The 13702-nt window shown below is 51.8% G+C and overlaps 1 protein-coding gene across 1 annotated transcript; it reads right to left on the bottom strand.

Annotated features, from left to right (window-relative positions):
- Positions 1-559: 559 nt before the first annotated feature.
- Positions 560-11449, bottom strand: ATP6V1G3 (ATPase H+ transporting V1 subunit G3). The gene is made up of 3 exons (XM_070401326.1): positions 11302-11449; positions 2072-2172; positions 560-884 (listed from the first exon to the last, which is right to left on the bottom strand). Exons 1-3 carry the CDS (start codon positions 11381-11383, stop codon positions 711-713), a joined length of 357 nt encoding a protein of 118 aa, XP_070257427.1. The 5' UTR covers positions 11384-11449; the 3' UTR covers positions 560-710.
- Between the last annotated feature and the right edge of the window lie 2253 nt (positions 11450-13702).

Below are 13702 nucleotides of genomic sequence, written 5' to 3'. Positions count from 1 at the left end.
CCACCTGAGCCCGGCATGTCGCCGTGGGGCGCGAACGTGCCTCTTGCGTCGACGGGAGCCCACGGTGTTATTGGGGGTATTTGGACATATTTGCATTTTTCCCCCTTTTTTGCTTAGGAAAGCGTCTCGGAACTGTGACTCCAAACGGTGATTTCCCGGGAGCCAGGCCTCCGGGATATTGGCGAGGTCCCCCGTGCCCCCTGAGCTCCGCCCGGGGTCTCTCTCTGGGGCACACGGACCCTCATTAATGGACGGCACGTGCATAACCGCGATAACACGCTAACAGGTGCTGCTCCCGGGGAGGCGCTCACGGGGTAGACACGGGCTCCCCACAGCGTCTGCTCCGCCGACCCCCACTGACCCCACGATGGGCAGCTCCCCTTACAAACAGGCTCACGCCCCAGCCGCCGTGCAGACCTGCTGTGCCCGTTGATGACCGCGAGTTTCCGCTCTTCTCGTCCCACCGCCTCCTCCCTCCTCACGTGTCCCCTTAAATCAGCTTACCTGGCTTAGTTCCTTTTCAACGATAGCAACAGTAACCGCCACTGTTCTTTATTATGATTATTTATTGGTGTTTCTACCTCTCGTTCCCTCTCCCTTCCTCTCTGTAAAAATCAGTAAAATATATATTTTTTAAAAAACCCACAAGACGGGAAGCCAGGAGCCAGCGGGTGACCCGAGCGACCCCTTCATGGAGTCCCGTCCCGGCTTCAGTCGGCGGCTCTGTAGTTGAGGTGCAGCCCGGGCCTCACGTCGCAGACCAGGCCCAGCACCTGCGCCAGCACGCCCTCCAGGCAGCGGCGGTAGCTCCCGGTCAGCTCCGCGATCCTCTCCAGCGCCTGTGCCTCCATCTCCTCCGCCAGGTTGCTCTGCGAGCCCATGGCCTGCGGGACGACACAGAGTCAGGGCCCTGCCCGCGGCGTCCGTCCGCCCCGAGCGCTTCCCAAGTTCAATCTGCTCCGGCCCGGCTTCCCTACGACGGCCCCGTTTCCCTACGACGGCCCCGTTTCCCTACGACGGCCCCGCGGTGTGTGTGTGCACCTCCCGGGTTACGTGCCAGGATGTCCTCAGGGGATGGGACGATCACCACGGTCACCAGGGGGGTGGGTACACCTTCCTCAAACCAGGAGGGGGTCCCCGGCCGGTCACGGCTGTGTCCAGAGCTGACCTCGGCCCAGGGAAAAGCAAATGTGGGTTCAGCATCGTCACCCCATGTTCATCGACAAGGATTGTCATTTCATTTTCCTTTTTCTTTTCTTTTTAAAATTATTTTTATTGATTTCAGAGAGGAAGGGAGAGGAAGACAGAGGTAGAAAAACCTAAGGAAATACCAGACTTTTCAGCAATTTGCAACCACAAGTACCTTGGTCACCTGTCAATCTTGAGTTCGCTAATGGAAAGTTGGGCCCGCAAACCCATTCTACAACATTGTAGAGCACTTGTTGTTGATTCTACCAGTCAACGCGTATAGTAAAAAAAAAAAAAAGTTTTCTGAAGCGTGTCTCTTACGAAAACGTGTTGGTCAAGAATGTGTCATTTGGCCCTCGCTGGTGTGGCTCAGTGGATAGAGCATCGGCCTGGGGACTGAAGGGTCCCAGGTTCAATTCCAGTCAAGGGCACATGCCCGGGTTGCGGGCACATCCCCAGTAGGGGGCGTGCAGGAGGCAGCCGATCCATGATTCTCTCTCCTCATTGATGTTTCTATCTCTCTCTCTCCCTCTCCCTTCCTCTCTGAAATCAATAAAGATATATTTTAAAAAAGAAAGAAAAGAAAAAAGAATCTGTCATTTGCAATCATCCTTGAAACAATCCCTTCAATGTGTGCATTCGAGAAGGTAACGTTTAATACATACTGTGTAGGAGATGGTCACTGTTGATTGACACTTTAGGTGGCCAATCAAAAGGCCTTGGACTTGAAGAGGCCAAGCTCGCTCAAGTGTAAGATTTAGTTTAACACTCAGCCTTGGCTGGTCCGCGTCTGCTCACTGGGGGGTGCGGTCTGCGTTACAGCTGACGCGTATGTGCCTCTGAGGAATCTCCGTTGCGTCAACACCAGCGCCGACGCGCTCACCTTGGCCTGTTTCATGCGAAACTCCTTATCTTTCTGCATCCTGTACTGGTCCACCTCCACCATGGCCTCCTCCTTCGCTTGCCGTATGCGCTTGGCTTTTCCTGGAAACCAACAGTGCGTAGAAGCCGTGATGTTTCTCTGTCAGACACGTGGCATTTCGAGCTTGAGTTTTAAACATTCGAGGGGTGGGCTGGGTTATTTTTTTAAAATATATATTTTATTGATTTTTTACAGAGAGGAAGGGAGAGGGATAGAGAGTTAGAAACATCGATGAGAGAGAAGCATCGATCAGCCGCCTCCTGCACACCCCCTACTGGGGATGTGCCCGCAACCAAGGCACATGCCCTTGCCGGGAATCGAACCTGGGACCCTTCAGTCCGCAGGCTGACGCTCTATCCACTGAGCCAAACCGGCCAGGGCTGGATTATTATTATTTTTTTATGACGTTTCCCTAGAATGCAAACTTCACTAAAAACTCTATTAGCCCGGCTGGTGTGGCTCAGTGGTTGAGCGTCGACCTATGAACCAGGAGGTCACGGTTCGATTCCCAGTCAGGGCACATGCCTGGGTTTCGGACTCTATCCCCAGTGTGGGGCATGCAGGAGGCAGCTGATCGATGATTCTCATCATAGATGTGTCTATCTCCCTCTCCCTCTCCCTCTCCCCTTTTCTCTGAAGTTAATAAAAATATATAAAAAACAAACAAAACAACGATATTAAAAACACCTATTTTTTTTTCAATTGGATTCTTTAGAACGTGGGCACGACTACGCTCTTTCCCACAAACACGTTTAAATATATTCTCTCCCCGCCTCCCCTCCCCCCTCCTCACAGCAGTTACAGCCACAGGACAGATTTCGGCTGTCACTTCCCCGGAAAGACATTATTTGGTCCCGTTTTCTGTCCTGGTCCCCGGCCAGGCGTCCTCCGGCCCCGGCGGCGGGACCCCATTGCCACTGGCAGGCCTCCAGCGGCCCCAGACAGGCAGCTCAGACTCCAGCAAACCCACTAACGGCTTTTAAAAGCCTTTTATTGAGATTTTTTTTTCCTGGCCATTCCTCCCCTCCAGATTGTCTGATTAAGCAAACCCCCCAGCACATCAAAGTATTTATATACACATACATATATATATATATATATATATATTTTTTTTTTTTCTAGTAGCCTCCTCGATGGGGGACTTGAAAGTGGTTATAAAAGCGATTGTGTTTGAGGGCGGGGAGTGTACTTAGGGAGCGCGCTCTGCTTTTATGAAGAGCGAAGGTGTAAGCCCGAAGCCAGCTCGCCGGCCACGCAGACAGCCGCCGTGGCCTGGGGATCATTAGCCAGGCACGTGACGTTTGGGGCAACAGGAGGAAGTTTGGGGGGGGCGGTTATAGACTCCTATTCATTGCTGCTGTGTCCCCCCCCCCTCCCCGCACTACCGCCCTCGGGGGGTTAGGTTCTAACACGCTGGGATCATTAAAGCCTTAAAGAAACGCTGAACTGTATGAAAATGCGTGTTTCCCCCCAAATCGATGGTCTTTCTGCTTCAGGGACATGCCTTCCTCCTTCTGTCCATTTCACACCGTTTCTCTCTCCTTGGGAGCCTGGGCGGACCCCCTTGGCCAGGGTGGGCGATACTGGGCAGAGCTGGAACCCCGAGGACTGTTTCCTGAATACGTAGCTGAGGAGCCCATGTCCACCCGCGTTCACCTGGGCCCTCCATGCCCGGCTTCTTAGGGCTCTGATTTTAAGAATCCTTATGGTGTTTGATTGGAGATGCTTTTTCCACTTCTCTCCCTGCGAGCTGTGAGCTGCTTCCCGATCACTGTATAATGAATGGACTAGAGATTCATGGAGGGCCCGGCTGGTGTGGCTCAGTGGTTGAGCGTCGACCTATGAACCAGGAGGTCACGGTTCGATTCCCGGTCAGGGCACAGGCCCGGGTTTCGGGCTCCATCCCCAGTGTGGGGCGTGCAGGAGGCAGCCGATCAGTGATTCTCTCTCATCATGGATGTTTCTGTCTCTCTCCCCATCCCTTCCTCTCTGAAATCAATAATAAAAAAATATATATATTTTTAAAAAATTAGACCTCTTTCTTCTTAAGCATGAGAAACAGAAGGAGTTCTGTTCTTTTTCAACACCATCTGTGCCACACGTGGGGTGACCACCAGGGGTCAGATTTTAGATGTGACACTACGATATTTGGTCACCAAGTTCCTACAAGATCTTGTAGCTTCATCAGGCCAGACGTTCTGATGTTTGGTTTAGAAAACGGGGTTATCTCGTGCATCATAGCTTTTTATTTTATTTTTGACAGTTTTTCCTTTTTTTTTAAAAAAAATTTTTTTTAATTCTTTTAAAAAAAATATTTTATTGACTTTTTACAGAGAGGAAGGGAGAGGGATAGAGAGTTAGAAACATCGATGAGAGAGAAACATCGATCAGCTGCCTCCTGCACACCCCCTACTGGGGATGTGCCCGCAACCAAGGTACATGCCCTTGACCGGAATCGAACCTGGGACCCTTCAGTCCGCAGGCTGACGCTCTATCCACTGAGCCACACCGGCCAGGGCAAAAACTTTAATTCTTTATTGTGTGAAGTATTACATAACTCTCCTTTCCTCCCCATTGACCTCTCCCCAGCTGCCCCCACCCCTCCATTTTTAATTTTTTTTTAAAGAGAAGAAAGGAGAGGGATAGAGAGACAGAAACATCCATGATGAGAGAGAATCATGGATCGGCTGCCTCCTGCACGCCCCCTGCTGGGAATCAAGCCCGCAACCCCAGGCATGTGGCCTGCCCGGGAATCGAACTGGAGACCTCCTGGTTCACAGGCCGATGATCAACCACTGAGCCACGCCGGCCGGGCCAGCAGAGCTTTAAATACGACTCAGGCGTTGGGCGGTTTCTACCTGCTCCCAAGCACCCTGTTGATTCTGTTCTAACTCGCAGGAGAAAACAAACAACACCTTTCTCGGTGCTGTTAAATATTATGACAAAGCCACCCCCCGTTCAGGGAACGCGCTGTGCTTCCCTCCGACGGCAAACGCTGGGGCAGGCGACACGTCGGCAGGAACCGGAGCCACTTTATCTCATTCATCGGCTTCTCGGGTCTTTCCGTGGCTTCTCCTTTCCTTGCACTTTTTTTTTTTTTTTTAATATTTTTTAATAGATTTTTACAGAGAGGAAGGGAGAGAGATAGAGAGTTAGAAACATCGATGAGAGAGAAACATCCATCAGCTGCCTCCTGCACACCCCCTCCTGGGGATCGAGCCCGCAGCCAAGGTACACGCCCTTGACCGGAATCGAACCCGGGACCCTTCAGTCCCAGGGCTGACGCTCTATCCACTGAGCTAACCGGTTAGGGCTGCACTTTTCTTATTTAAAAGAAATATATGTATATATACCGTAAGGGGTTTTCTGTAGCTCCTGGGTGGAATATAACCACAGGGCATTTATTGGCCGGTGGAAATGTCTGTGGTTACGATTTTACGGTGACTCCCTCGGAGAAATGAAAGCCCAGTAATACTCTGGAGTCGCCCACTTGTCTGTGGGCCGTAAAGGAAGGAGGGGTATTTATAGGCCCACAGACCTCAGAAGCCAGGGCCGCCGAGTTCTCACAGAACCACTTCTGGTTTACGAGTTTGTTAAAAGCCATGTCTTCCTGAACCCGGCATGCACTTGCGCGGCGCAGGGTTGATTAAATCCAGGGGCTGGTGGAAATAATTCAGAAGAAAGTGCATATTTGGGAACAAATAGGCAATTAGCTGATTTTTTTTTAAAAAAAGGACGCGTGGTTGGCGTCCTGGAGACCCGCGAAAAACGAATTTGTGTTCCTGTAACAGCCAGTGTGTGATCTGTGTGGCTCCGTGGTTGAGCGTCGACCTGGGAACCAGGAGGTCACCGGTTCGATTCCCAGTTGGGGCACAGGCCCGGGTTGTGGGCTCCATCCCCAGTGTGGGGCGTGCAGGAGGCAGCCGATCCATGATTCTCTCTCATCATGGATGTTTCTCTCTCTATCCCTCTCCCTTCCTCTCTGACATCAATAAAAATGTATCTTAAGAAAATAATAAATAAAATAAAGTCTAGACGGTAATGCTGATTAGCAGCTAAACATATAATGTAATCCACAATTAGGAAATAAAAGCAAATATCTGAGCTTTTCTTTTTCTAAAAAAAATATTTTTATTGATGTCAGAGAGGAAGGGAGAGGGGAAGAGAGAGAGAGAGAGAGAGAGAAACATCCATGAAGAGAGAGAATCATGGATCAGCTGCCTCCTGCACGCCCCACACTGGGGATGGAGCCTGCAACCCGGGCCTGTGCCCTGACCGGGAATCGAGCTGTGACCTCCTGGTTCCTAGGTCGACGCTCAGCCACTGAGCCGCACCGGCCCGGCAGGTATCTGAGCGTTTCCAGTCATCTTCCTGGAACAGGCCGGGTCTCTCTGGTTACAGGAAAAGTTGACTCAGAACTGGCAGCAGTTGTTAAAAAAAAAAAAAAAAAGAATGAAACCAGAGTGTTCTACTCCAGACTCCCACTGCTGTTGCTTATAGTAATACACAAGTACGTAGTTTGAATATTAAACATGACTATTGCCCTGGTCGGCTTGGCTCAGGGGTTCCCAATCAAAGGCACCTCGTAGCTGGGCTACAGGTTCGATCCCGGGCCCTGGTCGGGGCACGCGTGGCCGGCAACCAATCGATGTGTCTCTCTCTCATCCATGTTTCTCTCTCCCCCCCCCCCCCCCCCAACACTCTCTCTAAAAATCAATGAAAAAAATATCCTCGGGGGAGGACTAGAGAAAGCCCAGCTATTTAGTCTGTCATCTCCGATCTCAGATACCGTTTTCTGGCCCTCGAAACGCCTTGGCCGTGGGTTCATTTTACACAAAGAAAAGATGGAAGGTCCGAGATGCGAAATGACGTCTACAAAGAAACTTACGTTTATATAAAGAAACATTTTTTTTTTTTAAGAAAAAAGCCAAAGCTTTTTGGACTCTGTGGCCTCACCCCCAGCTTTTCAACCCTGTGTACAGTCCACTCCCACCTTCCCCCCCCCCCCCCCACCACCACCCCCCCCAAATTGTCTCTCTCAGTGGCTGGTGACTGTCTTGAGAGTCAGTAGCAGCCCATTCCCCATCGGGTCGGTATTCCTCAAGGCAAGGCATGTACACCGCACACCGTATTAGGCGGCGGCTCCGGAGATCTGAGGCGGCCTCCTTGGTGGAATGCGTTCCTATTTTTGCAGCGTAACATATGAACACGGCCACCTCATTCATCTCGTGTTTTTCTAAAATGATTACCATGTGCATGGCTCTGTTTGTAGTCTCCTCTCCCCCTCTCTCCCTCCGTCTCCGTCTTTCTCCTTTAAAGATATATTCAGGCCTTCACCCCTGAGGGCCTGGGGCAGGGGGTGGGGGCGGGCTGGAAGGGGTCAGTGGGGGGAAAGGGGGGGCATTGTAATACTTTCAACAATAAAGAACTTTTTTAAAGTAAAAAAAAAAAGAAAAAAAATATATATATATTCAGGAGTCTGCTATAAAGGGTCTCAGGTTGGAGTCTGGTCAAGGGCATGTACCTGGGTTGCAGGATCGATTCCCGGCCCCGGGTCCAGGTGCATGCAGGAGGCAACCAATCGACGTGTCTCTCTCTCATTGATGTTTCTCTCTCTCTCTCTCTCTCTCTCTCTCTCTCTCTCTGTCTGTCTCCCCCACTTCCTCCCTCCCTTCTATTCTCTCTAAAAAAGCAATGGGAAAAATGTCCTCAGGTGAGGATGAACAAAAAAATAGAAAGAGACGGTGACCTTAGACCTTCTAAATGGCGCTCACTATCCTCATTCACGGGTTTTCATTCCGAGTCTCTATTGGCCTTCTTACATGTCAGATTTCAAATGAATTTCTTTCTGGGGGAAAAATACAGTGAAACCTCTGGGGCTATAAAAGCGGTGGCTATCGGACCCTCCCATGACATTCTTCCCTTCTCTCTCTCCCTCTCTCTCTTCCCCGTTCTCATCTATACACTTATCTCCCTGGGAAATTCTTGAAGGAAGAGCCTAGACTTTGTCATCCGTATACAGCTCACCGTGGCTTGCAAATAGCCCCCCCCCCCTCCCATAAATACTTATTCAATTAAAGGAGGGAATGAAAGAAAAAGGAGTGAAACACGAGAGATGCTCACACAGCCCCAGGTAGGGAAAGTAAGGCTTGCTTTCGCCCGGGGGCCTTGGAGAGTCATATGATGGGTGAGGTCAGTGGAGTTGTCACTGTAAGCTCCTACAGCTGATAACTAAGTCAGATAGCGGCTGGCTCCCGGCCCGCCCTGGCCGGAGCCGGGGACAGACAGACCGACGGACGGACATTCCCTGGGACACGGGGCGCGGAGGTGAGTTGTGGAAAGTCAAAATATTTTTCCGGAGCGTGTTCTGTGGCTGGTGGGGTATCTGCTTGAATATTCATGAACGGAGACGGAGAAAAAAGTCACCCAGGTACTTGACAGCTGCGGGCAGATACGATGGACATGTGTGTATTAATCATGGAGTGTGTTCCTTCCAATGCTGGAGAAAGGCAATGGTGTTTGGCCTTTATCCGCGTTGTGGAAGCTGAGGCTAGGGTCCCCGTGGTCGGCCAACCGCGGCTCTCGAGCCACAGGCGGCTCTTTGGCCCCTTGAGTGTGGCTCTTCCTAAGCCTTAGGAGTACCCTCATTAAGTGAATAACAATGTACCTACCTATATAGTTTACGTTTAAAAAATTTGGCTCTCAAAAGAGATTTCAATCGTTGCACTGTTGGTATTTGGCTCTGTGGACTGATGAGTTTGCCGACCACTGGGCTAGACTGTTCGGAGCGCTCCCCGCTTCTGAACAACTTAGGTGGCTCATAGCACCTTTCTCCTCCCGTGACTGGGAAAAGGGAGAAATAACTGGTCAAAACCACCTGAGTCACCTGGTGATATTGATTAGGGAGAGGCTCCCGGGTTACCTCTAGGCTCCTGTTTGCATCGATTGCCCTTTCATTCCTTCCGTCCTGAGGAAGCGAGGTTAGCACCCTTGGTCGCCTCTTCAAACCAGTTGTTCTGTCCCGGGCGTTTTCAATGTGGCCGGGACATTTGAATAAAGGGGGAGGGAGTCCTCCCCCTGCGCCACCCAGAAGGGGCCGGGCCGTCCTGCAATCGTTTGCATAGTTTGTTTTGCAGAAACATGAATGGCCGAGCGGGCCAGTTCGTCTCCGTATCTTCCTCCTTCCTTTCCTCCTCTAACAGGCCTCATGCTTGCGTGGTTGGCACCCACCTTGCTGAGTGTTCAGGGAATCCATTCGTCTTAAGAAAGGAAAATGGCCCAGGCTGGTGTGGCTCAGTGGATAGAGCGTCGGCCTGTGGACCGAAGGGTCCCGGGTTCGATTCCGGTCAAGGGCACATGCCCGGGGTTGCGGGCTCGATCCCCAGTTGGGGGTGTGCAGGAGGCAGCTGACCCATGATTCTCTCTCATCATAGATGTTTCTATCTCTCTGTCCCTCTCCCTTCCTCTCTGAAATAAATAAATATATATTTTTTTAAAAAGAAAGGAAAATGGTTACCTGGGGTTTGAACCCCAGTGAACTGAATGTGGCCCCTACTGGCCGCCTGTTGGCGTGGTGGCTACTGTCCCACCTCCCGTTCCGGACACTACAGCTCACTCTGTGGGGTCCCCTTTGCCCCGTCACCCCACGCACCCAAAGAGTGACAACAGCCACAGTGTAAGGCATGGCCTCTATCTGGCTGGACCGTGAATTTAAATATTTTTATTGATTTCAGAGAGGAAGGGAGAGGGAGAGAGAGAGATAGAAACACCAATGATGAGAGAGAATCATGGATCGGCTGCCTCCTATACCCCCCGCCCTGGGGATCGAGCCCACAACTCGGGCATGTGCCCTGACTGGGAATCGAATCTGTGACCCTTCAGTCCACAGGCCGACGCTCTATCCACTGAGCCACACCGGCCAGGGCGACACAAGTGACTGTAGATCAAGCGATGATTGGAAACGGGAGCGTGGGAAGAACACGGGCGTCGGCCCACGCAGCCTGCATTCGAGGTGCAGACTCGTGACGCGGGGTTTCCTCACGGCAGAGGTGATGGGCATTTGGGGGAGCGTGGTGGTTGGGATCTTGGCCTGGAAGCGAGACCCCACCCAGGCCCTGCCCCCACCACTTCCCGTCTGGAGACTTGGGCAATAATTCCTCTAGGCTTCCCTTCCCCCTTTCGTGACCAGGGTTCACGTGAGGATTCAATGAGACACGCGTTACCCAGAGTGCCCGGCACACTCTTGTCTAATTTTTAGAGTTATGAGCTTTTCCAAATGATGGCCCCTCAGTCTCCACCTCCACAGAATGGGAACAATAGTGGTCCCTCATTCCTGGCTATGAGAGTGACCAGGAAGGGGCTTGAAACTGACTGAGAAGGTTCTATGGGCAAGAACCTGGATGCATGGCCCAGTCAACAGAAAGTTAGAAAAATGAGACGGTGCCCGGGCCGGTGTGGCTCAGTGGATAGAGCGCCGGCCTGCGGACCGCAGGGTCCCGGGTTCCATTCCGGTCAAGGGCATGTGCCTCGGTGGCAGGCTCCTCCCCGGCCCGGGGCCCTGGTCGGGGTGCGTGCAGGAGGCATCCACAATCCATGTGTCTCTCTCGCACGTGGATGTTTCTCTCCCTCTGTCTCTCTCCCTCCGACTCTCTCTAAAATTCGATGGAAAAATATCCTGGGGTGAGGCTTAAAAAAAAAAAAAAGAAAAGAAAAGAAAAAGAGAATAAAATGGAAATATTATGAAACATCGGAAATTCAAAGTCATCCAGAGAAGGACGAGAGAGAGAGAGAGAGCCCTGAGCGGCATTATCATAATTTTACCGAAACGGGCAGGGCGCTGAGGGTGGGTGGGTAGGTCCCCCCGGAGTGTCCTCTGCAAGTCACAGACTTCCATCTGCAAGTCCTCTCTCTCTCACGCCTTTCACAGGATTGCGACACGCGTGGGGCCCTCGGGAAGTTGCAGAGACCGGGAAGCCCGGGCTTCCGTAACTTCCACGCCCATGAGCATTTCACAGCCGCTCAGTAGGATCCGAGTGAGGGACCTTTGTCCCATGACAGCCCTGGGGCCATGGTGTCATCACCTCAAGAGGGCTGGGCACCGAGTTGACCTGCTGCTGAGGCCCATGCCCACCCCACGGCTCCCCGTGCCCACTGATGCCATGTCCCTCCCGGGCAGGCAGAGGGGGACTTACTCTTCTTGGCCTCCTCCAGCTTGTCCTTGGCCCTCTTCTCGGCCTGCAGGAGCTGGTGGATGCCCTGGGACTGGCTGGCCATGGTGGCGGCCGTCCCGTCCAGTCGGGCGGCTTCTGTGGATTCCGGGAAGGGAATGGACGGGGCGGCTTATCCTGCTGGAAATCACCAGCCGCTCTGCTTGTGGTGTCAACAGCGGGAGCTGTAAACACGGCTCTCTGTTCCCCCCGGTGGCCGGCTGGGGCCGGAGGGAGAGCCGGCCCCCAAGGGGAGCCCAAGGGTGGAATCCAGAAAAACAAGTCAGGCGGATGTGAGGGAGCCGGCACTGTCGTTCTTAGGGACCTCAGGGGACAGGGCCGCGTGACGGAGGGGCTGAGCCTCCTTCTGAAAAGGAGGGTCATCACCGCTCTTCCCCCAGAGGGACCTACCGCGGGCTCTTCTCCGGAGCCACAGGGCCTTTCTTTGGTCCTCGTCTGGGCGGTTGTAGGTGGAGGGTGTTTTCTTGGTTTCGAGTGATTCGGTGATGCCTGGGACACAGTGACCAAGCCTGGGCTCCGAGGGAGCGTCCGGCTCGGTGCACAGAGATGGGCCAGGGGGCTGTTCCCTCTCCTCCCCAGACCTCAGGGGCTGGGAAGGAGCTGCTGGGGGTGGGGTTGGGGGTAAGGATGGCCCTGCGCGCTGGCTGTGCTGTGTGTCCCAGTCCCAGGGAGCCATCAGGGCGGGACGGGATCAGCAATCAGGGAATCAGAGCTGTAGGTTTGCGGTTCCACTGAAATGGCGTTACGCGGTGTTGGCCTTGGGTCTCGTTCTGAGACAGGGCGTGTGATCCAGGGGTGAGCAGACAAATGAGCTAGTTGATCGCCGGGGAGAACCATCAGACATCCTAGCCACGTCTCTAAAAGTTTTCTTCGGCCCCAGCTGGTGTGGCTCAGTGGGTAGAGCGTCAGACTGTAGACCGAAGGGTCCCAGGTTCGATTCTGGCCAAGGGCACATGCCTGGGTTGCGGGCTCGATCCCCAGTTGGGGGTGTGCGGGAGGCAGCCCATCAATGATTCTCTCTCATCATTGATGTTTCTTTCTTTTTTAAAAAAAAAAATATTTTATTGATTTTTTACAGAGAGGAAGAGAGAGGGATAGAGCGTTAGAAACATCGATGAGAGAGAAACATCCATCAGCTGCCTCTTGCACACCTTCTACTGGGGATGTGCCCGAAACCCAGGTACATGCCCTTGGCTGGAATCGAACCTGGGACCTTTCAGTCCACAGGCTGATGCTCTATCCACTGAGCCAAACCGGTCAGGGCTCATCATTGATGTTTCTATTTCTCTCTCCCTCTCCCTTCCTCTCTGAAATCAATAAAAATATATTTTTAAAAAATGAAAAAATAAAAGTTTTCTTCGGCATGATAAGCGAATCTATTGACTTATGGCCAAGACTCCCCGCCCCCCTCTCCCATCCCCCCGCCCCCTCTCCGAAATGATCAGCATATTAGAGTTTCACAGACTGTCGCTTCCCCAAAGGACCCCTCTGTGGCCTCGCCCGTAAAACCCAGCTTCAGTCTCTGCATCGGCGGGTGGCTGTGAAGGTAACGTCTCCCACCATTAAGGGCGCATCGCCCCTAGCAAATCTGTCCAGAAGGACCACCTTCCTTTCTTTTTACCTTCCCATCGAGTCCGCTGGGAAAGTTTAATTTTTATCGGGCCACGACAATCTTTGGTAGAGCTGGAGCAGACGGCTTCCGGTAAACACACATCCTAACTCGTGAGAGCAGATGTGAATGTGAAGGGGAGAGAGGTTCTTCAGGCTCAAGTGCAGCCCGTCTTAGGCCGCGATTGGTACATGTAAACATATATACATAGCCCTGGTTGGGTTGGCTCAGTGGATAGAGCATCGGCCTGTGGACTGAAGGGTCCCGAGTTCGATTCCGGTCAGGACACAGGCCTGGGTTGTGGGCTCGATCCCCACTAGGAGGCATGCAAGAGGCAGCTGATCAATGATTCTCTCTCATCACTGATGTTTCTCTCTCTCTCTCTCTCTCTCTCTGAAATCAATAAAAAGATATTAAAAAATAAGAATGAAAAGATATTTTAAAATATTACATATTTTTAAAAAATATCTATAATAATATGAGGTGATCATTATAATTTTCAAGGATGAACTGAGCCTTCAGTTGTACATCTTTATAAAGATTCTTAAGGGTTAGAAGAGATGTGTTTGTTGGATGAAATAGAGAAATGGACGCATTACTCACAGTCACTTTGTAAAACAGGAAGTATCCGAATCAGCATGGCGTGTATCTGGCCCCTGCTCTTCGTTTCTCTTTCCTAAATACTCATATGTTTCCTTGTTTTATTCCTGCAAAATGCAAAAAAAAAAAAAAAAAAAAAAAATAGTTAATGAAAAC

The sequence above is a fragment of the Myotis yumanensis genome, unplaced genomic scaffold (genome assembly GCF_028538775.1).
Source record: "Myotis yumanensis isolate MYYU_CA2020_CCGP unplaced genomic scaffold, mMyoYum1.0.hap1 SCAF_22, whole genome shotgun sequence".
Lineage (NCBI taxonomy): Eukaryota > Metazoa > Chordata > Mammalia > Chiroptera > Vespertilionidae > Myotis > Myotis yumanensis.
The sequence above is the reverse complement of the archived record's forward strand: the minus strand, read 5'-3'. Positions and strand labels throughout refer to the sequence as shown.